The following is a 22,193-nucleotide window of genomic DNA, read 5'->3' as shown; positions in this document are numbered from 1 at the left end:
GTGTTGGCCTTTATCCATAGAATAATCAAAGTACTCAAAGCATAATCCAAGCCGGGGAAGGCTAGCCGTCGTCGGTAGAATAATCCAATATACAGGTCCACTCGCTCTTTGGCCTGGAGCTCCTCGGGTGCAGCTTCACGTGAGGTCAACCACCCTGGATAAGCGTCCAGCTGATGCCCGAAACGATGGGGGTGCTGATTACTATAGAACTCTTACCGCACGAAGCACTACATATGAATAGACTATTATTAGCTTAATAGAATACGTCCAACTCGACGATATAGTGCCAAATATGACTATTCAAATATTAATATACACGATGTCTCAATGCCGATACTGGGCCGAATTGGCCTTACTGCCCACACGTGGTTCGCGGGGAGGCTTTTGCGTCTGTCACTCTGTTGGAGGGTAAGGAACTGGACTAAAAGAAAGCTCTACTTTAATAGCGCAGTATATATACGCACTATGAACAAATAGTACCATTAGTGGTGCGGTAGACATATTCCTACGCGGAACTAGGACTTGTCCATACATGTTGAGCGGTACGATTGAACCTGGTCTGAGGGGTATGGCGACCTGGCACCAAGGTCTCGTCCAATGGTAGAATGGAGACTATTATGGGATGTTCAGTAGACTAGAAGGGATATTCAATGCATATTGTACAAGGAATATACAAGGAATATCAGGGGATATACAAATACAATTAAATATATATATATAAATAAATATATATATTCGGTTTAATCTGATCCTTCAGAACAGCCGCCCCCTAATTGGTCCCAACCTAATTAGTTAAGCAGAGACAGATTAACCGCACTGTCTACCACTCAAGGGTTCGCTGTAAGGGTCAGTCAACTCACAAAGTCATAGGGTCATGGTCATCATCGATTGTGTCTGGGAGTCGGGGCAGTTCTATGAGCCTCGCCACAGGACGGGTGTAAATGCGCCCTTGGACGAGTACTTCAGCTGCTCGGACCTTGCCATCGGCACCGGTGATCACTTTGCTTACGCGGCCAGCCGGCCACATAGCTCTGGGTAGTGACTGGTCAATAATCATGACGACTGTTCCTTCCGTCAAATTGTCTCTCTCTTTTACCCACTTCTGGCGGGTCTGTAGAGACGGTAGGTAGTGCAGTAGGAAACTGCTCCAAAACTTGTCGGCTAATACTTGGCTGTACCTCCACATTCGTCGGCCGTTCGCTTCTTCAGGCCGGTACATTGTCTGGGGTAATGCGGGATCTAGCCGCCCCATCAGGAGGGTGTTGGGGGTGACTGGGTCGACATCTGCTACATCACTGGAGACGTAACCGAGGGGCTTTGAGTTCAATACTCCCTCAATCTCCGTGAGGACTGTCATTAGGACTTCTTCCGCCACAGTCTGGGCGTACAGGGCTGTCTTTATAGAACGTACTTCTCGTTCCCAAGTTCCACCGAAGTGGGGTGCGTTTGGGGGGTTGAATTGGAAGTCAATCTGGGCTGGAGCGAGGTGGGTCTTAAGTTCTGGGCCCATAGCTTGGAAGCTCTCCCTCAGCTCTCTTTCTCCGCCTTTGAAGTTTGTCCCGTGATCGGACAATAATGTAGACGGTTTTCCTTTCCGTGATGTGAATCTTCGGAAGGCCATAAGGAATGAGTCTGCGCTCATGGTCGGAAGGAGCTCGATATGTATCGCTCTGGTGGTCATGCATTTGAATACAATACCCCACCGCTTCTCTGTGCCTCTTCCTTTCTTTATGTGCAGCGGGCCAAAACAGTCCATGCCTGTTGAGTGGAATGGCTTGTCGCCGAGTCGGAGGCGACATGGAGGTAGGTCAGCCATCCGTGGTATGCTGGGCTGCGCGCGCCACTTTCGGCAGTCTAGACAGGTTCGCTGGAAGCGTCGCACCGCCTCTCTTCCTTGAAGTATCCAGTAACGACGTCTGATCTCCGCGAAGACTCTCTCTGCTCCTGCGTGGTGTACATCCTCGTCGTATTTCTTTATAATCAGCTCTGTGACCTTGTGTCGGCTGTTCAATACGATCGGGTACTTAATGTCATCCGGTAAATTGGGGGCTCTCCGCAGGCGACCACCCACTCTGATGAGGGTATGTGTGTCACTCTCTGGGGCCAGATGAATCAATCTGCTGTCTGATGGGACGGGCTTTCCTCCCTGTAGACAGTCTAGTTCATCGGGGAACGAGTCTCTCTGGGCTCGTTGCAGTAGAAGCAGTTCTGCTTCCTCGTAGTCAGCTGCTGACATATCAGCGGGGGACTGAATCTCTGGGTGGTGCCGCAGGAATGTCCGTGGCTGCGCACTCTCTATGGTAATGCAATCGTCTATGTTGGGGTCTGCGGAGACAACAGTGCTCAATCCACAGAACATAGGTTTCTTATTCTCAGCCTCCTCGTCACTTGCTTCCCTCGGGGTGGGCGTGGGCCAATCTCCTTCCGGGAGCTTGAGGAATGCTGGTCCGTCACTGTAGATGTTACGACGGGTTAAGTCATCTAGGGACATTCCCCGGGTGATGACGTCAGCTGGGTTGTGTTTTGTATCAACATAGCGCCAGTTTGCTTCTCCGGTTAACTCTCCGGTTAACTCTTGAATCTCAGTGACTCTGACTCCCACGAAGACTTTATATTTGCATGAATCCGATTTGATCCAGGCGAGTACTGTCGTGGAATCTGACCACAGGATTGTTCTATGCACCGGAATGGTGAGCTCACGTTGGATGAGCGTGGCTAGATGCGCTCCTGCGAGGGCTGCGCAAAGCTCTAGACGTGGGATAGACTGTTGCTTGCGTGGGGCTATTCTCGAGCGGGCGAGGATGAATGCTGTGTAGATCTCTCCCCCCTCTTCTTGGGCCCGCAAGTAGGCTACTGATCCGTAGGCGACCTCGGAGGCGTCACTGAAGACGTGTAGATCCATTTTACATGTCTCTGGCCTCACCGTGGGTGGGAAGTAGCTTCGGTGTATATTAACGCCTGGGAGTGAGTGGAGTTCCATCTCCCACTCTCTCCAGGTGGATGCAAGGTGTGCGGGAATGGGGTCGTCCCAGCCCTGGTCCTTGTCCCACAATGCTCGTACAGTCATCTTTGCCCTGGTGGTGTACGGTAGTATACATCCTAACGGGTCATATTGTCTGGCGAGTGTTCTGTACACACTCCGTCTGGTGGTCGGTATTGCCGTCGACCTTCCCTGCTCCGTGGTCAGGGGTTTGTGTCTATAGTGGAGCGAATCTGTTTTGAAGCGCCACACTAGTCCTAGTGTCATCTCTTGGGCTTCTCCTGGGATTGTGGCCATCCAGGTCTCGCTGCTCGCTGCCTTGTCCGCGGAGGAGAGGCTGCGCAGTACGTGCGGATCGCTGCTGGCCCACTGCCTGAGATCAAAGCCGCCTTTGATCAGAGAGGCGCGGAGTTTAAGTAGGAGAGCCTCGGCTTCTTCCTGGGTCGAAACGCTTTGTAGACAGTTATCTACGTAGAAGCTGTTCTTCACACTGTGTCGGACCTCTTCGTCCGCTGCTGGGTCCTCTGCGACATGTCTCTGTAGTGCAAATGTAGCACAGCATGGGCTGCATGTAGTTCCGAAAGGGAGGACTTCCCATTGGTAGATGGCTGGGTGCTCATCTCCTGGCCTCTCTCTCCATAGGAACCGCAACAGGGGCTTGTCCTCCTCTACTAATCTCACCTGCAGGAACATCCCTTTGATATCCCCGCTGATAGCCACCTTGTCCTGGCGGAAGCGGAGTAGTACGCCTAGTAGGGAGGGGCCGAGTGTAGGACCGGGCAATAGCTCTTTATTCAGATTTTGGGATCCGATCTGGTAGCTGCAGTTAAACACGATGCGGTCTTTGCCGTTGTGATGAACCTTGTGGTGGGGCACGTACCACGATTCAGTCGTCTGGTCGGCCTCTTTAATGTCAATCTTTGTGACGTGTCCCGCTGTGATGAGCTTCTCAATCTCAGCGCGGTATACACTTTCTTGGGCGGGGTCCTTGGCTAAGCGCCGCTCTGTGTTTAGTAGGTACCGCTCTGTGGCGTCTTTCTTTGCGTGAAAGGTAGGCATCCCTTCCCGCCGCAGGAGTGGCGTGGCGTATCTCAACACGCCGCTGACTGGGACTCTCTTTGTTCCCGTCTCGAGGAGGTTAATGGCGTAGATGTCGTCTTTAGAGCGAATGTCTTTCTTTTCGTTCTTAAAGGGCATTTGTTCTAAGGTCCATAGCCTCTCTACATGCTGCAGGAGTGCGGTGTCTCCCTCTGTGACTCGGGAGTGGAGACAGCTAGTGGCTGTGGTTCGGTTGAGAGATTTGGCGAGTGGGCCTTGGAGAGTCCATCCTAGGCGGGTCTCGACTGCTGCAGGACAGTCTCTGGGTCCGGTATGAACCCGGTCTATCGGGACAATGAGGTCTGCATGGTCGGAGCCTATCAACAGTGTCGGGGTAGCACCGTCTATGAGTGGGATCGGTAGCTTGCGTAGATGTACATATTTCTCCATCAGCTTGGCTACGGGGTATGTGTACCGCGACAGTCCTATTTCTTGGCTGGTGAAAGCGTCTGTAATCCTGTACCGTCGCTCGGGCTGGCCGCTTGCTGCGATAGAGAATGAGACATTCTCGCCCTTTATCGTTTTCAAATCTCTTCTTATTGTCCGAATTGTCATTTGGTTTTCGCTCCCCCGCAGCCCTAGCTGGGCCGCAGCGGACGCGAGCAGAAGGGTCTTCTCTGACCCGTCATCAAGGACGGCGTAAGTGTCCATGACTTTATTCTGGTAGCTCAATGTCACACGGACTACCTTTAAGAGCACTCTGGCTCCGCTGCTGCTGGCGGGGTCGATGTACATGACGCTTGCTTTGCTGCTTGATGGTGCGGGTGGAGGCCGCCGTCTGTTACTGTCGTGGAGTATGTCCAGATGGGCTCCATCACACCGACTGCACTTTTTCTTTAAGCGGCATTCGGCTGCCATGTGTGATCGCGCACAGCGAAAACAGCGTCTGTTGGACTTTATCCATTGACTCGCTTCCTCCGCATTCATCTTGGGGAATGAGTCACATTGTGACAGCCAGTGTTCTTTCTCACAGTAGGGGCACACTATCTTCCACTTCTCCTTTCTTGAGGGGGTACTGTGGCTCCTACTGCTTGGCACTGACTCCGATTGGTGCATGACAGTCACCGATCTTCTTCCATCATTTAGTCTCCTGGTTCCTTCTCTGGAGCCAGGGGTGCTCCGTCCGAATGTATCTAGCCGTAAGCTGCTGACTTCTCTCGCCAGGAAGTCGGCTAGATCGAGGAGGTTCGGTTCGGGGCCATTAGGGTCTCGGTGGTCTCTCTGCCGCCTAAAGCGCTCCTGTCGGGCGGGCGGTAGCTTCTCCAAGATCCTCTCTACATTTGAGTTGGCGTATAGTTCATGCCTACCCTTTTCCCTCTGCGCTCCCAGCATCCCTACCAGGGACTGCACTCTGATGGACAGGTCGTCCAGTGCTCGATTGTCTGTTGCTGGGGGTAGGCGGTCGATGTGCCTGATCTCCTGGATCACGTAATCCCATATACGTCCATATCCCTGGTCCAACGCTACCAGCGCTGCGGTGTATGGGGTCGTGGAAGTGGCGTAGGCGAGCGCTATGTTGTGCGCGCGGGGTACCTTTAAATGCTTCAGTAGTATCGCGTATTTATGGCGTTCATCAATGACATCCACCAACATTGTCTCCAGACACATGCGGAGCTCCGTATACTGGGCCCGGTTCTCCTGGGTGAAGTCTGGTACCATAGGTGTGCCAATGTATGACGCGGATTGTTGATACATCGGCGAGCGTTGGGGGAGAGGCCTCCTAGGCGAGTCTCCTCCTGCTCCTTGGCGTGGGCTGGTACCGGCTGTGTACCATGGCCCGCTGGTCCAGGTGCTGTTCCTCGGTGCGGGTCGTGCGTCGTGCTCACCCGTGAATAGCGTCGGGGGTCTGTAGCGCAGCTCCGCGGGGGTATAGCCTGGGCTGTACTGGACCTCCTGGTCCGGTAGAGTACTGTGCTGTCGTCGGGCGTGGTTCTCCTCCTCTTCCTCTTCGTCTTCCGTTAGGTCATCCAGGGCTTGTAGTCTCTGATTTAGCCTCTCCGCAGTGCATGCTGCTCCTTCCCGGTGGCTGGGTCTCGCTTGGACCGGTTGGGGAAGGGGGTCTGCGGGGGGTATAAACCTCGTCTGTTGGTCAAGTTCAGGGTCGCTTACTCGGCTAGGGGATGCCGCCCTGGAGTGATGTCTAGACGCGTTCCTGGAGCCTCTGGTGGAGGGAGGGGGTGTTGTCCTTCTGATCAGCTGTTCTATTAGTTGCGCTTGTGCTCTGTCGCGCTCGGCTTCGCGCTTGGTGAGATCCGATTCTCTCTGGGCACCGGTGGCGGCGCGCTGGGCGTCGGCCCGGTCTCTTGCCATATTCTCTTCCATCTGAATGCGTCTTATTTCCAGGCGTATGTGCTCTTCTTCGCTCCGTTGCTGTATCTGCAATCGATCGCGTTCACCCTGGAGTCTATCGCGTTCAGTAGAGGCTTTCAGGCTGACGAGGAATGCCTGCTGTAGTGTCCTCTCTGCCTCGCTGGGAGAAGACGGTTGTATAGGGGAGCCGTCCCTTGGGGTACTCCGTGCGGAGTCTTGGAGCTCTATCTCCACGGTGCTCTCCTCATCTTCTTCCGTGCCGAGTTCTCTCTCGGTAGTGTTGTCTTCCTCCCGGGACTCGTCGGGGACTACTTCTTCGGTATTGGCGGGGTGTAAAGTCATGTCTGGTTCCCCCTGGTCCCCACCGTGAGCTTGGTCAGTTACATTAGAACCCATAGGGGCCTCTATGGTCGGGGTAGCCTGGTCGTTAGGGTTAGACATAATTTTACATTTTACTTTCTAGTTTTACCGCGTTTACTGTTGGTAGAAGACTAGGTTGTTGACTGACAGCGTAAGCCTCTAGGTACTGAGGGAGCTGCCGTTTGCGCCGCGGGCGTTGTTGGTTAGGAGGATCGTTTCGTGGAGTGTTCATCATAGGCCATTTTAATATTAATAACACTATATTAATATTACACTGATTACCCTCCGGCTCGAAGGACCAATTGTAACTGAGGGGTACAATTCCCTGACTGTATGGTTAGATATGATACTTACTACCACTACCTCTTGTACTTTAGACTCTGGCCACCCAGTACTAGGTATGAATATGTTGAACACTCCCACCTGATAAACGGATCCAACACAAATGTACCAAATCGAAAGTTTGAGTTTTAATACATAGCAAAAGGTATGTACAACGATCACTTAATTACATTTATGATTTGAAATAGTATGCACTTTTATGGCAAATGAGTATTCGTAGGTAGATCAATATCGAATGTCCAATCTCTGATTGCGCAGGAAGCAAATATACAACCTGGAATATTTAGGGAACAATAGCAATGATACTTGAATGATTATATAGCTGGATACACTAGGGGAAGGTTCCGACTGCTTGTAGGACAGCTGGAGGGGGGGGGGTAGAGAGTCACTGGCTGGATCCCGTCTGGCCGAGGGTATCTTGGGAGAGTCCACAGATGTGCGACACGGTGCCCAACGATCCTCGATCCACAGATGAATGCAGTTGGACCCTCTGTGGCCGGCGTCCTCCGGTCCACGACGGAGAGACGTGAGGCGACCTCACTGTGCAGAGCGCCGTCTCACCTGTCGTCCTCTCCGGGGGGGGTATTTCCAACACACCGCAGTGTTGGCCTTTATCCATAGAATAATCAAAGTACTCAAAGCATAATCCAAGCCGGGGAAGGCTAGCCGTCGTCGGTAGAATAATCCAATATACAGGTCCACTCGCTCTTTGGCCTGGAGCTCCTCGGGTGCAGCTTCACGTGGGGTCAACCACCCTGGATAAGCGTCCAGCTGATGCCCGAAACGATGGGGGTGCTGATTACTATAGAACTCTTACCGCACGAAGCACTACATATGAATAGACTATTATTAGCTTAATAGAATACGTCCAACTCGACGATATAGTGCCAAATATGACTATTCAAATATTAATATACACGATGTCTCAATGCCGATACTGGGCCGAATTGGCCTTACTGCCCACACGTGGTTCGCGGGGAGGCTTTTGCGTCTGTCACTCTGTTGGAGGGTAAGGAACTGGACTAAAAGAAAGCTCTACTTTAATAGCGCAGTATATATACGCACTATGAACAAATAGTACCATTAGTGGTGCGGTAGACATATTCCTACGCGGAACTAGGACTTGTCCATACATGTTGAGCGGTACGATTGAACCTGGTCTGAGGGGTATGGCGACCTGGCACCAAGGTCTCGTCCAATGGTAGAATGGAGACTATTATGGGATGTTCAGTAGACTAGAAGGGATATTCAATGCATATTGTACAAGGAATATACAAGGAATATCAGGGGATATACAAATACAATTAAATATATATATATAAATAAATATATATATTCGGTTTAATCTGATCCTTCAGAACACATATAATATACAATACTATGCAGTGTACTAATGTACAATACTATATAGTGCAAAGCAGAAATGGGATGAGGTACAATTTAGGTACAATTTACAGTAAGGTGTACGAGTTGTAGTGTTGTAGTGCAATCCTTCAAGTGTGTGTGTGTGTGTGTGTGTGTGTGTGTGTGTGTGTGTGTGTGTGTGTGTGTGTGTGTGTGTGTGTGTGTGTGTGTGTGTGTGTGTGTGTGTGTGTGTGTGTGTGTGTGTGTGTGTGTGTGTGTGTGTGTGTGTGTGTGTGTGTGTGTGTGTGTGTGTGTGTGTGTGAACATTGGAAGGGCTGGGTGATATGGCCAAAATATCATAGTACAATATTTTTCTCTTGGGCTTGTCAGTATAATGGTTTTTGAGGGTATTTCATTTTCCACTACAAATTACAATACAATGTTATATGACATTCTCATCATGTCCTTATTTTGAAGTACTTTGAAGTATGTAATATATAGTTGATGACAGTATTGTAAAAATCCATACCTGTGCATGGATCCATGACGGTATACCTTCATATATTGAGTATACCTCCCAGCCCTAATTGGAGACACAAAATAACATTTCTGGTCCCAAATCAGGTCTGAGACCAGCTAAACTAAATGTGACCATGTCCAACATAACACTGATTCTTTCCATTGTTGATGGAACATTGTGTTGTGTGTTTCTGTTGTATGTGTGTGTGTCTGTTTCTGTTGTTACTGGGATGTGTGTGTGTGTGTGTGTGTGTGTGTGTGTGTGTGTGTGTGTGTGTGTGTGTGTGTGTGTGTGTGTGTGTGTGTGTGTGTGCGTGCGTGCGTGCGTGCGTGCGTGCGTGCGTGCGTGTGTGTGTGTGTGTGTGTGTGTGCGTGTGTGTGTGTGTGCTAAGCCCATGCTGACCTGCTTTCCTGTTTTTGTGGAAAGAAAATGGCCAAGCGGACACAGACACACAGACAGACAAACACACAGACATGGACACACACAGACACACACAGACACACACACACACCCACACACATGCACACAGAGGACTGAAACAAACAGGGCATTGTGCAGCCTAATCATACGTGTTACTGAAGGTAATTGAGTGGTTGGATAGTTAGTTTTACTGGCCCCATAGTAAACTGATAAAGTCCTTAGTAGATAAATACTAAACTAAGAGGGTTTAAGTAACAGGTCTACAGGTCTATGTAACAGGTCTATAGTTCTATGTAACAGGTCTACTGGTCTATGTAACAGGTCCACAGGTCTATGTAACAGGCTGGCAGGTCTATGCAGGGCTTCATTTGTGCTGGTTCCTGCCAGAACAGGATCCGGGACCTCCCAGGTTGGGGCCGGCACTTATATTGATGGGATCCGGCATCTCCTCTGTCACTGTCATAATCTGTGTCAATACAATTAGTGTAAAACTGTGTAAAAAGATTGAATGTTATGTGTTCTTCTTTCATTATTTTATTTACCATTAAAGTTACTCATAAATCACATGTTTAAGTAGACATAGCATAGACTCTTTTGGCTTAATGCCATAATCTAAATCAGATCTTAAAAATATGACAGTAAACTGTTCTTGAAAACGTCAATCTGGGCATGCAGTCACACCTGCCCTGAGTGCAGTGTTGAGTTTTGCAAGCGTGAACTCTGTCCTACAGCTGACTGCATGCAGTAGACAACGCTCACCAACATGGTGGAAAACTAGTAAAATGTCAAAGTGGTATTTGTTGAGCTTTTTCAAACCAGTCGGATCCTTGCAGGCCAAAGTGGTTTAGAACAGTCAACAGGCTGCTGATAGTTCATGGATTATCAAAGGACAGACAGTAGGTCCCAGGACCCTGGGAATAATGTTACATGGAGAAAGAGGCCGGTGGCTCTCCATGGCTGTTTGTGGGCCGTTTCAAATGAAATTAACAGAATGGTTTGCACACACTTTTATTACCATTCTCTGAATAGTGTTGATGATCGATAAGAAGAATGATTGATGACAAGTAGGGGTGTAACGATGCATCGATGCATCGAAATGCATCGATCCTAATGTGACGATTCAACTGCATCGATTTGAAAATGTTAGAATCGATTAGAATCGATTATAATCAAAAAAAGATTTTTTTTTTTTTTTTAATATAGTCCATTCATGCTGAGTGAATCAGTTCCCCCAGCCACATTTGTGTATTCAACATTTTGGGGGGAATTAACTGATAGAAAATTAATCGAATCGAATCGTGGTCAAATGAAGAGATTTCATGATGCATTGAATCGTTGCCTGAAGAATCGTAATCGAATTTAATCGTTGTGAGGTTGCATCGTTACACCCCTAATGACAAGGCCTATTGATGATGATGATGATGATGATGATGATGATGATGAGGAGGAGTAGGCTAGGCTAAGACATAGGGCAATGAATGAGGAAATGCTTTCCCCATAAATAGATACACTGACTGTTTGCTGACAAGTGGTTTGACATTAATGCTTTTTTGTGTCTAAATATTTTGGCATATTACTGTAAGCCCCACAGCTAGTGGGTGTTGTGTTGTGTGGTAATTGGTCAATTATTAGCCTCATCGTTGTGGCATATAGTGCGTGTGTAGCTTTAGGCTCCACTGTCGTGTCAGAAGATGCAACAATATTCTCAGTGCTGCACATGGTGTTCTTGTTTACTTTCAGCACAGCAGCACCTATAGGTGTTGTCTACCAGGCACTGTGGTTTTGATGTGTTCTGTGACTTTTTTCTCTCACACTGAGTCGCCGACCCACCGGATCAGCACCCTCTCTGTGTTCCGGCACCTCCTGATTTACAGATTAAGCACTGTGTCTGTGTAACATGTCTATAGGACTATGTAACAGGTCCATGTAACAGGTCTACACGTTTATGTTACAGGTCTACATGTCTATGTAACAGATCTACACATGACTATATAACAGGTCTATAGGACTAGGGCTGCAACTAATGACTATTTTGGTAGTCGACTAATCTGTCGATTATTTTTTATTAGTCGACTAATCGAAAAACAATTATATAAAAAATAATAATTATTATTATATATATATATATATATATATATATATATATATATATTTTTTTTTTTTTTTTTTTTGCACTACCTATCTTTGTGAAAGTGGCTTCTCAGCTCTGGTCCAGCTGAAGACAGAGCAGAGGAACAGATTGGACATTGAGCATGACCTCAGAGTTGCTTTGAGACTCTTGTCAGGACCAAACAACATCCCCAGTTATCCCATTAGTTCCCCCAAACTTACTGTCGGTCTGTTATGTTAAGCTAAGAAGTCTTCAGCTGGCTGGACCAGAGCTGAGAAGCCACTTTCACAAAGATAGGTAGTGCAAAAAAAAAAAAATTATAATCGTTTATATTTTTTATTTTTATGACTAATCGACGGAACAATTCCTCGTCGACGATTTTTTATAATCGACATCGTCGATTATGTCGACTAATCGTTGCAGCCCTATATAGGACTATGTAACAGGTCCATGTAACAGGTCGACAGGTCTATGTAACTGGTCTACGGGTCTGTGTAACAGGTCTATGTAACAGGTATACGGGTCTGTGTAACAGGTCTATGTAACTGGTCTACAACCAGGTCTATATAACAGGTCTACAGGTCTATGTAACAGGTCTACAGGTCTATGTAGCCTAAAAGGTCTGTCACAACAACACAAGTGGGAATGGTTTAGCTAATCACAAGTGTAGTGACATACAGTGTGGTATTATAGGGTGGAACTAGCTTACATACAGTGAGGTATCTTAGAGTGGAACTACAGTAGCTCTCACATACAGTGAGGTATCTTAGAGTGGAACTACAGTAGCTCTCACATACAGTGAGGTATCTTAGAGTGGAACTACAGTAGCTCTCACATACAGTGGGGTATCTTAGAGTGGAACTACAGTAGCTCACATACAGTGGGGTATCTTAGAGTGGAACTACAGTAGCTCTCACATACAGTGAGGTATCTTAGAGTGGAACTACAGTAGCTCTCACATACAGTGGGGTATCTTAGAGTGGAACTACAGTAGCTCTCACATACAGTGAGGTATCTTAGAGTGGAACTACAGTCCACCCGCATTTCATTGTATACTTGTATGCTGTGACAAATAAAACTCTTGACTTGACTCTTGACTTGACTTGACAGTAGCTCTCACATACAGTGGGGTATCTTAGAGTGGAACTAGCTCAGATACAGTACAGTGGGGTATCTGAGTGGAACTAGCTCACATACAGTGTGGTATCTTAGAGTGGAACTAGCTCACATACAGTGTGGTATCTTAGAGTGGAACTAGCTCACATACAGTGGGGGCATTTCTCACTGAGCCATGAAAAGTCCTTGTTAAACCACCCCAGTCTGAAATGGTGCTGACTCACTGGCTAGCAACATACACATGCACAGACAGACAGACAGACAGACAGACAGACAGACAGACAGACAGACAGACAGACAGACAGACAGACAGACAGACAGACAGACCGACCGACCGACAGACCGACAGACAGACAGACAGACAGACAGACAGACAGACAGACAGACAGACAGACAGACAGACAGACAGACAGACAGACAGACAGACAGACAGACAGACAGACAGACAGACAGACAGACAGACAGACAGACAGACAGACAGACAGACAGACAGACAGACAGACAGACAGACAGACAGACAGACAGACAGACAGACAGACAGACAGACAGACAGACAGACAGACAGACAGACAGACAGACAGACAGACAGACAGACAGACAGACAGACAGACAGACAGACAGACAGACAGACAGACAGACAGACAGACAGACAGACAGACAGACAGACAGACAGACAGACAGACAGACAGACAGACAGACAGACAGACAGACAGACAGACAGACAGACAGACAGACAGACAGACACACACACACACACACACACACACACATCACACACACAAACCACCAACAACAACACTACTCTTGATCTCTAAGAGACAGAACGTCTAAACCACACACACATTAACACACACACACACACATCACATCACAGATTAGGCCTATATCTGATCCGTCTCTTTAATCCAGGGAGTTGCTACAGCAGATCTGTCACAGTGTCATAAGTCTGACAGTTTCAGACCATGCATACAGTCGCTTCAAATCGTAGGTGTGTGTGTGTGTCTGTGTGTGTCTGTGTGTGTGTGTGTGTGTGTGTGTGTGTGTGTGTGTGTCTGTGTGTGTGTTTGGAGCAGGGTGTGCTAGTGCTAGTGCATTGTATTTTTATTATGATGAGTTTTGGTAATATGTTCCAGTCAGTCACACCTCTATAGCAGTGTTTCCCAAGCTGTGGCTGAGACCCAAAATGAGTCACAGCCATGAGGCATGACAAGAGAAGCTAATAGTTTTTCATGTGGGGGGGGATACAGCAGAACCATTAGTCATAACCATCCATAACCCTATAGTGAGGTCACCAATTTACGCAGGTAGTAATATTCAACCTTGCTTCTGATAGGACCTGCTTTGGAACCCCTCTCTCTCTCTCTCTCTCTCTCTCTCTCTCTCTCTCTCTCTCTCTCTCTCTCTCTCTCTCTCTCTCTCTCCCTCTATTTCTCCCCTGCCAATTAGTGGAGATAATAAACAGATGGCTAACTCATCTTTTGGCAAAGGACTATAGGAGATGGGAGGAGGAAAAGGAGAGGAGATGAGAGGGGAAGGAGGAGGAGGGGATACCAACGTTCTGAGTCACAGAATGGCACAGGGGAGAGTGAGAGATCCATGTTGCCAGCTGTTTTGAAGTATATTATAAACTGAATCCATGAACAGAAACAGGGTACTTTTTATCTGTTGTTTAGACGTCTACAAGGAACGCACACATTTTAAGGACTTTATTTGAATCCACAGATTACATCCCAACACATGGGACTTGACCATCAACAGAGGTTCTCTGTTATTTACCAAAGGTTTGAGGTCTCATGAGACTTCGCCATTACTGACCCATCACAGCCTTCCTCCCTGACCAGCACCAAGTCTATGGACAACGCTGCCATGGCTGCCAACTTACTGATATCCATCGTGGTATCACCCCAACCTGGCCGGCTATGGGTTGGGTCATGGATATGTAGCTGTTGCTTATAGACACGGCCTCTTGCCAGGGTTTGTTTAAAGGCCACGTGTAGTAGTAGTAATGTAGTAATCAGATGTGCACATGAAATGTCCAAGTGGGGGTCCTGAGGGGGGGGGGGGGGAGAGCGAGCAAGAGCCCATGTATTGTATTTATTATTTTTATGTCTTTTAATCTACATTCATTCTGATTAAATTACTGGACTGTCATTATTGTTAGTATTATTTCTGTTATTGTCCTGTGATTTATCATTGATTATTACTGTTACTGTATTGTTTGTCTTGTTTCATGTTAAAAAAGGGAAAATAAAAAACATTTGTTCAAAAAATAAAAACATAGTGAAACCTCTATTCATTGCATTGAGGATGGCAGTTACGATGGGTGAGATGTTGAGATTGTGCATATCTCTCTCTTGTGTACTCTCTCTCTCACACAACTCTGTACATTGTACTGTGGATTCAATACTTGTGTTAGCAGTAACAATGGCTTGTCACTGACGTGGTTTGTCAATGGGAGTTTAAGTCCTGTTTCCCTCTGAAAGGCCACTACCTCAGGCACTTAATCAGCGTGTTATGACAAGAAAATAGCACTTAGGGTCGTACCTAGACCCCTCCCTGCCTGGCGGCTATTGTAAGTCAACTACTACTGAGGAAGCTTCACAGGTCATTCCAAGTTCTTGACCTCAAGCAGCCAATACATGAGCCTGATCAATAACCATTGTAACCATTGAAGGAGATAGTAAGCTAACTTGAATCATTCCAAGTGATCTATACTATAATTGATTAGAGAGGGATGTTCACAAATTAGCCTCTGCAATGTCGGACCTCTAGTATCATCTAGATTAGAATCTAGATAGTGAGGAGGAGGAAGGGTTTTATCAGCTACTATTCAAATCAACTGTCATGTCATCATACCCGTGTTAATGCTGTCAGGGTCATTGGGGGAGAGTGGCCCCATCATTCAACACAGATCAATGGTGATTAGACTGAGAGATCAGTATATATAGTATACTTTATATGTGGCAGGCAGAGTCTGGGTATACTGGTGAAGAAGAGGTGTGTATACTATGACCATATCATCCAATATAAATTAGTGGTCATTAGGCTGATGGCTAGGTAGCTAGTTAGGTATGAGTGCTTCAGAGAAAGAGGAAGATAATCCTCAACTATACTTCTAGATAGAACCTTTTCACATCAGGGTTAGAGCAGGAAAAGCATGGAAAATCCCTATCCTGAGGCTAAACTTAATTGTCGACCCGTGGTCGACACCCTCCCCAGACCGACAGTGGGGCGCATTGCGCAACGATCAGGAAGGGAATTGGCTAACGACTAAATTGGGGGGGGGGGGGGGGGGTTATATCGAATTTTTTATCTTTTTTTAAGATCGATCTTGGGATTTTATTAATCGATAATGACTCATTCAAATGAAGATTGATTCAGAATCGGAAAATCGTTCTCTCATTGTTCTCAACTTCTAGTGATGAAATTATTAGAGAAATTCAAATTCCCCATTTTTGCTGGGGGCCACCCTGGAACCCCCACTTTGAGAAGCAATGACTTGGAGAATATAATTTGGTACTTTCTTTCTACTGTAGTTTTCCACAATTCTTTACACAAACAAAATGCCCCCCCCCCCCCCCCCCCCCCCCAAATCAAACATACCACTTAAGGCCTATGAGATTTTATGGTGGTTTCAGTAGTCGAAAAAGCAGAAAGCAGCCTTGTGGATGACAGACCTCATGGTTTTAGCAGCCGCATACTGGTGGTTCACTGTGTGTGTGTATGTGTGTGTGTGTGTGTGTGTGTGTGTGTGTGTGTGTGTGTGTGTGTGTGTGTGTGCGTGCATGCGTGTGTGTGTGTGCACGTTCACGTGCATGCGCACATGTATGATAATCTTGGCAGCAAATGCAGCACCCTATGCTTCCTGTGAGTCACTGGAATGTCATGTGACTTGGTGGTAGAAATGACATCCTGTCAGCACATAGTAGGCAGCCGCTGTCTTAAATACTTCGAAGCTTCGTTCGATGGGCACGGGATTCGAACGGGGGAGAAAATGTTGAATATTTAAAAAAATAATAATAGATAAATAAAAAGAAATTTATAATAATTTCCACCTGCAAAATCTTGCGCCTCCAATGCAACGGACGTCATACGCCTCATTAACTTTGCCTCTCTTTGTTAACTACAACAAGCACGTGGAGATTCCTCATTAACTCCTCTCTGTGTTGAATACAACTTGCTGCTTTTATAAAGCCTCAAATGACGGCTTACAATATTTCATAAAAGAAGTGTTTTGTTTGTCTAAGATTTAAAAAGGTTTAAACATTACAGCACTGACTATTTTCTATAGTATTTTTAGTTTTACCTGTGTTTGATAAGATAACCAGTCAGCAGCAGTGTCCTGACCCATATACAAACATGTCTTAATAAAACGTGCTTAATTAAGTCGAATTCTGCCTTTGTCTCTATTAACTACATATACATATTTATATAATTGTTTGCTTTATAGACGAAGGTTGAAACATAATAATGTAATGTCGTTGGCTGTGTAATGGAGAGCAGCCATCCAGGCAGTGCAGCTCCCGACTCATTATTAATTTAATTAATTAATCCAATCCAATCCACTTTATTTATAGAGCACATTTAAAAACAACAAAGTTGACCAAAGTGCTGTACAAGTCCCACAACATGAGATAAAAAAAATTAATTATAATTTAAATTTTTTTATATATATTATTATTGTCGAAGCTTCGAATTAAAATCGAATCTTTGGCCCCGAAGCTTCGACGGCCAAAAAAAGCTTTGAAGGTCAGCCTACACATGCACGCACAATCACACACACACACACAACTAACATGTCTTACATTAATTTTACATCTATATCTATATTCATGCCTCGCTCCTTCTTGTGCCAGCTTTGCCGTATCCACAGTCATAGGGGTTAGTGACATTTACAGCCTGACCAAAAGCATAGAATATTAGTTGATTTGGATCCCCATTAGTCATCACCCAGGTGACAACTATTGTTCCTGGGATCAGTGTGTTTCTCAAAGTGGGGTCCAGGGACTCCTGTGGGTCTTTACGTGGGTCCCAGATAAAATGACTAGTAGCATGACATCGCTCATTTCTAACAAATTAGCATGATGAGGGAACAAATGCCTCTCACCCCACTGGTATGTGGTATCTCATCAACAACAGTTCAGTTATCCATAGCTAAATCATAACTAAAACCTAATTTCTTCTCAGATGGGAGGCCCCAGTGGCAGAATTTTCTAAGGGTCCCCGGCCTTCCGCACAGAATTTAGTGGCATGTAAATGTTTGAGAGACCCTGGAATAGAGGTTTCCTATATTATATATACTTTTTTTTTATAGAGGCAGAGGATAGCCCAGAGGAGGAGAGGAATGGTCATTATATCACTGTTGTTAAACTGTCTGCCCACTGGAAACTTCCATCTACTGAACAGAAGGTTAACAACAGGCTGACTGCTAAACAGAGGAATCTTTACTGACAGGTCTGTCTGTCTGTCTGTCTGTCTGTCTGTCTGTCTGTCTGTCTGTCTGTCTGTATGTCTGTCTGTCTGTCTGTCTGTCTGTGTGTGTGTGTGTGTGTGTGTGTGTGTGTGTGTGTGTGTGTGTGTGTGTGTGAACACAGTATTGTGTCATAATGTGCGGTCATGCGGCAGTGAGGTACACTAATTCATGAATAACGAACAACATTCCTCCCTGAAGCATAGAGCATACAGCTTCCTATTCTGTAAAGCACTCAGGTGAAAGAGAGAGAGAGGGGGAGAGAGAGAGAGAGAGAGAGAGAGAGAGAGAGAGAGAGAGAGAGAGAGAGAGAGAGAGAGAGAGAGAGAGAGAGAGAGAGAGAGAGAGAGAGAGAGAGAGAGGGAGAGGGAGAGGGAGAGGGAGAGGGAGAGAGAGAGAGAGTTGGGACTTCTGTCTCAGTTTTTTGGATGGAAGATTAAGTCAGGCTTGTGTGCAGGCGTGTGTGCGCGTGTGCGTGCGTGCGTGTGTGTGTGTGTGCCCCCGCCTTGCATGTGCGTAAGTGAGGGAGTGTCTGTTAAATAAACAACTGAAGCATCGGGACAACGAGTTGACCTCCTGCCTGTGACATTCCAACAGACCAAAACAGTGTGTCTGTGTGTCTGTGTGAACCTAAAGTCTACCATTTCACTATGAAATCACAAAATGACATAGTAAAAAATAAAAAATAAACGATGGACATGTGGAGACTATATGCTTTCAAAACCCACATTAAGTGAGTTCTGTTTTGGCAGATATGGGCACCAGGCAGTTTGCTAGCACTAGAACTTAAGTATTTCCATTATCTTTGAATGCATTTGGCAGCAGAAGGGACCCGTTTCAGCACACAGCCTTCATCGGCGTGGCTGTCTTGCCATTCTGCTTCCCGGGCAGTAATAATAGATACAGTAACTAACTACACGGCTACACTTAATGATATTATCCGTGAGTCGGTGGTGATGATATATCTCATTGTCAAATAATCCGTGCGCCCGGCGGTGAGACTATATAGCTTACTCTAAAAGTTTGAGCCACACGCGGCACTCGCCATAATTAGACATACAACAGTTACAATATGACCGAACTATTTCCCCCCCCCAACCACGGCTACCGACAACAAGCCTTAAATTAAATTGTCATCAATTTCCCCAAAGGACCTTGAAAATATGTATTTATATCACACTTAAATTTGAAAAAAAATAAAAATCTGAGAGGGTATGTTATGAAATCCTCAAATTCACCTCGTGATCCTGTTCATCATGGGGTGGTTTGGGGTGAATAATGGGGATCCCCCCTCGACCCCCCCCTTGTTATTACAACTGTTAGTGTAAGACCTGAGAGAGGCATTACTTAAGTGTATCCCTGTTGGCCCTTGTTCACATTACTTCAGCTCATCTGACAGTGTACTTGATACAAGTTTATAGCCTATTCGTAGACCTGGAACCAACAACCCACTTTTGGGTTCCGAAATCCGAATGATCCAGACTTCGAAACTGCAGTCAAAGTGTGAAGCGACCTTGCGTTCTATCTATGAAAGGCGCTATATAAATTTGATCTATTATTATTAATTATTATTAAAAGACTTGAAGTTACCTGCTAGCAGCGCGGTGGGCAGCAGCACGCAGTACAGCAGCCCGATGACCACCTGGAGTTCCATGTCAGTCTGATCGGTGTGGTGGTGGAGGTCTAAAAACCTGCAGTCCCAACGGCATTCCTCCAACAAAAATCGAATAATCCCCCTGTCGATCAATATTCTTGTCCAGATATGAAGCCCGGTGCCCTACATGGTTTCACCATAATAATACTAAGTCTCGTGGTGGAGGAAGGAACTCAAAGAGGAGAGGCGATGCAATCATTCCAATGCGCGAACATGGTATATAACCCAAAAAAAAAGTTGTGTCCAAAAAGTGTCCACTGTCTGTTGTTGTTGTTGAATAGATCTAATATAATATTGATTATTATCCGGGTACATCATATTATAGTGTCGCTCTCTCTCTCAGGCAGCTCGCCATGTTTCGTAAAACAACGTACAAGAGTTCTCGCAGCATGCGTTCCCTTCCAAAGGCCCCCGGGGTTGAATATTCCGTGTAAAGTAATACAGTCTATATGTTCATGGAAAAAGTGACTCTGAGCGGCGCTGCTGCAGCAATAGCGCACTGTTCTGTGACTGCGCGCGTCTCTCTGGAACTCCCGTGCGCGCACTGCTGAGCGCACTGCTGGTATGTTGTCACTTCTTCCCCACTGGTATTTTCCTTCCAGGCAACAGCTACTGTGGTAATAATAACCTCTTCCCGATTCTAAAAGGTATAGCCTACTTGGGACTTGCTCCTTAACGTCTAATTAAGAGGGGGTTTAAGTGGTCTGCTGTAAAATGTTAAATGCTAGTTTAAATCAATTATCTAACTTGCGCGGTAGCACCTCAGGTGCCTGTAAATAAACATTACTATACATGCATGGACAAAACCACCCACAACCCCACCCCCTCCTAATGTACAGTCCCCTTGATTGATTGATTGATTGATTGATTGATTGATTGATTGATTGATTGAAAAGTTTATTAACAGATTGCAGAATGGGTACAGTACAGTACAGCTCAATACATACAATTGTTAAGGGGATGCAGACCAGAGAAAGACTTTCGTCTTGTTTACATCAGGGTCCCCCATTTTCAATTCATCATAACATATATGACATACATGACATACAGATAGACAGTACTGCTACATCTATACATTTATGACATATCAGATTTGCAAATACAGTACTGTTTGTGATACAAAAGTGTCCAGAAAAGGAGTGTATATACATTTGGCGTAGAAACTGTACATTGTACATTTGGCGTAGAAACTGTACCCTCCCCATCATATACTCTGTCAGGATCTATGGGTAGTAGGCCTACTGTATGTTTGAATATCATATATGTCACAAATGTAACAGTACTATATAACTGTATGTCCCTGTGCCATAAATGTCATGTATGTTGTGTATGTCATAAATGTCACTATGAATTGAAAATGGGGGACCCTGATGTAAACAAGACGAAAGTCTTTCTCTGGTCTGCATCCCCTTAACAATTGTGTGTATTGAGCCGTACTGTATTGTACCCATTCTGCAATCTGTTAAATAAAGTTTTCATTCATTCATTCATTCATTCATTCATTCATTCATTCAGGACAATTTGACAACTGGACGATACATATATAGGCCCCATATGCAGTATACAAAAATAGTTTTAACAACGTCTCTTCTTGACACCAAGACAGTCTAATGGCGCACACGACACGTGTCCACAGACCACAACAGGCCATGTCCATTTTACATAGGCTAGGGTTTTATTATATATAGTAGAGCCTACATATCTCGCAGTGCTGTATATTGTGTCTTACATTTTTACTTTTGTTGTTTATATTGTCTGTCTATATATTTTGATATACACCGTGGAAATTAGGGAAACGTCATTTCATGTGCAGCACTTGCTGATTTACATGCCAATGGCGCCCTCTACCGGCTAAATGCTATATTGATGAACAGAGATTCCCAACGTGTAGGCCGAAAGACCGAAAGACACATTCAAATGTATATCCTATAATTATAAGGTATGAATTCTTAAATATACATACCTGCCAAACATACGTATATTGTGTTTGTGTGGAAATGGCAATGGCCAGATGCAGATGATATGATGAATTGAAAATGGGGGACCCTGATGTAAACAAGACGAAAGTCTTTCTCTGGTCTGCATCCCCTTAACAATTGTATGTATTGAGCAGCTGTACTGTATTGTACCCATTCTGCAATCTGTTAATAAACTTTTCAATCAATCAGATGATGTTATGTTGTTGGCATTGGTGATTTGTATAAATTGGTTCTGAACTTACTGCTCTTGTCCCTTTCTCTTAATAAATATACTGCAGTGGAGACATGCGTTTTTGAATTAGTTCAATAGAAGGATAAGGTGGGTCATGAGATTATTTTTTAAATATATTTTGAAGAGGGCTCAGAGGTGGTTACATTTGGAGCATTTTCACAAAATCTACTTAAACTATTGCTTCATTTCAGGATTTCATAGTGGATATAGTTTTATAGTGGATCAAAAACCGCTCGAGATACATTGTCAATCAATCAA

General features: G+C 45.6%; 1 protein-coding gene across 1 annotated transcript in view; it reads right to left on the bottom strand.

Moving 5' to 3' along the window:
• Positions 1-19,779, bottom strand: part of piezo1 (piezo type mechanosensitive ion channel component 1 (Er blood group)) — a 220,676-nt gene extending 200,897 nt beyond the window's left edge. The window contains 1 exon segment of the mRNA XM_084321995.1: positions 19,661-19,779. Coding sequence (XP_084178121.1) covers positions 19,661-19,724 — 64 coding nt within the window. The 5' untranslated portion in view covers positions 19,725-19,779.
• Positions 19,780-22,193: the final 2,414 nt, after the last annotated feature.

This window comes from Notolepis coatsorum (genome assembly GCF_963971535.1).
Source record: "Notolepis coatsorum genome assembly, chromosome: 9".
In the NCBI taxonomy this organism is placed as follows: Eukaryota; Metazoa; Chordata; class Actinopteri; order Aulopiformes; family Paralepididae; genus Notolepis; species Notolepis coatsorum.
The sequence above is the reverse complement of the archived record's forward strand: the minus strand, read 5'-3'. Positions and strand labels throughout refer to the sequence as shown.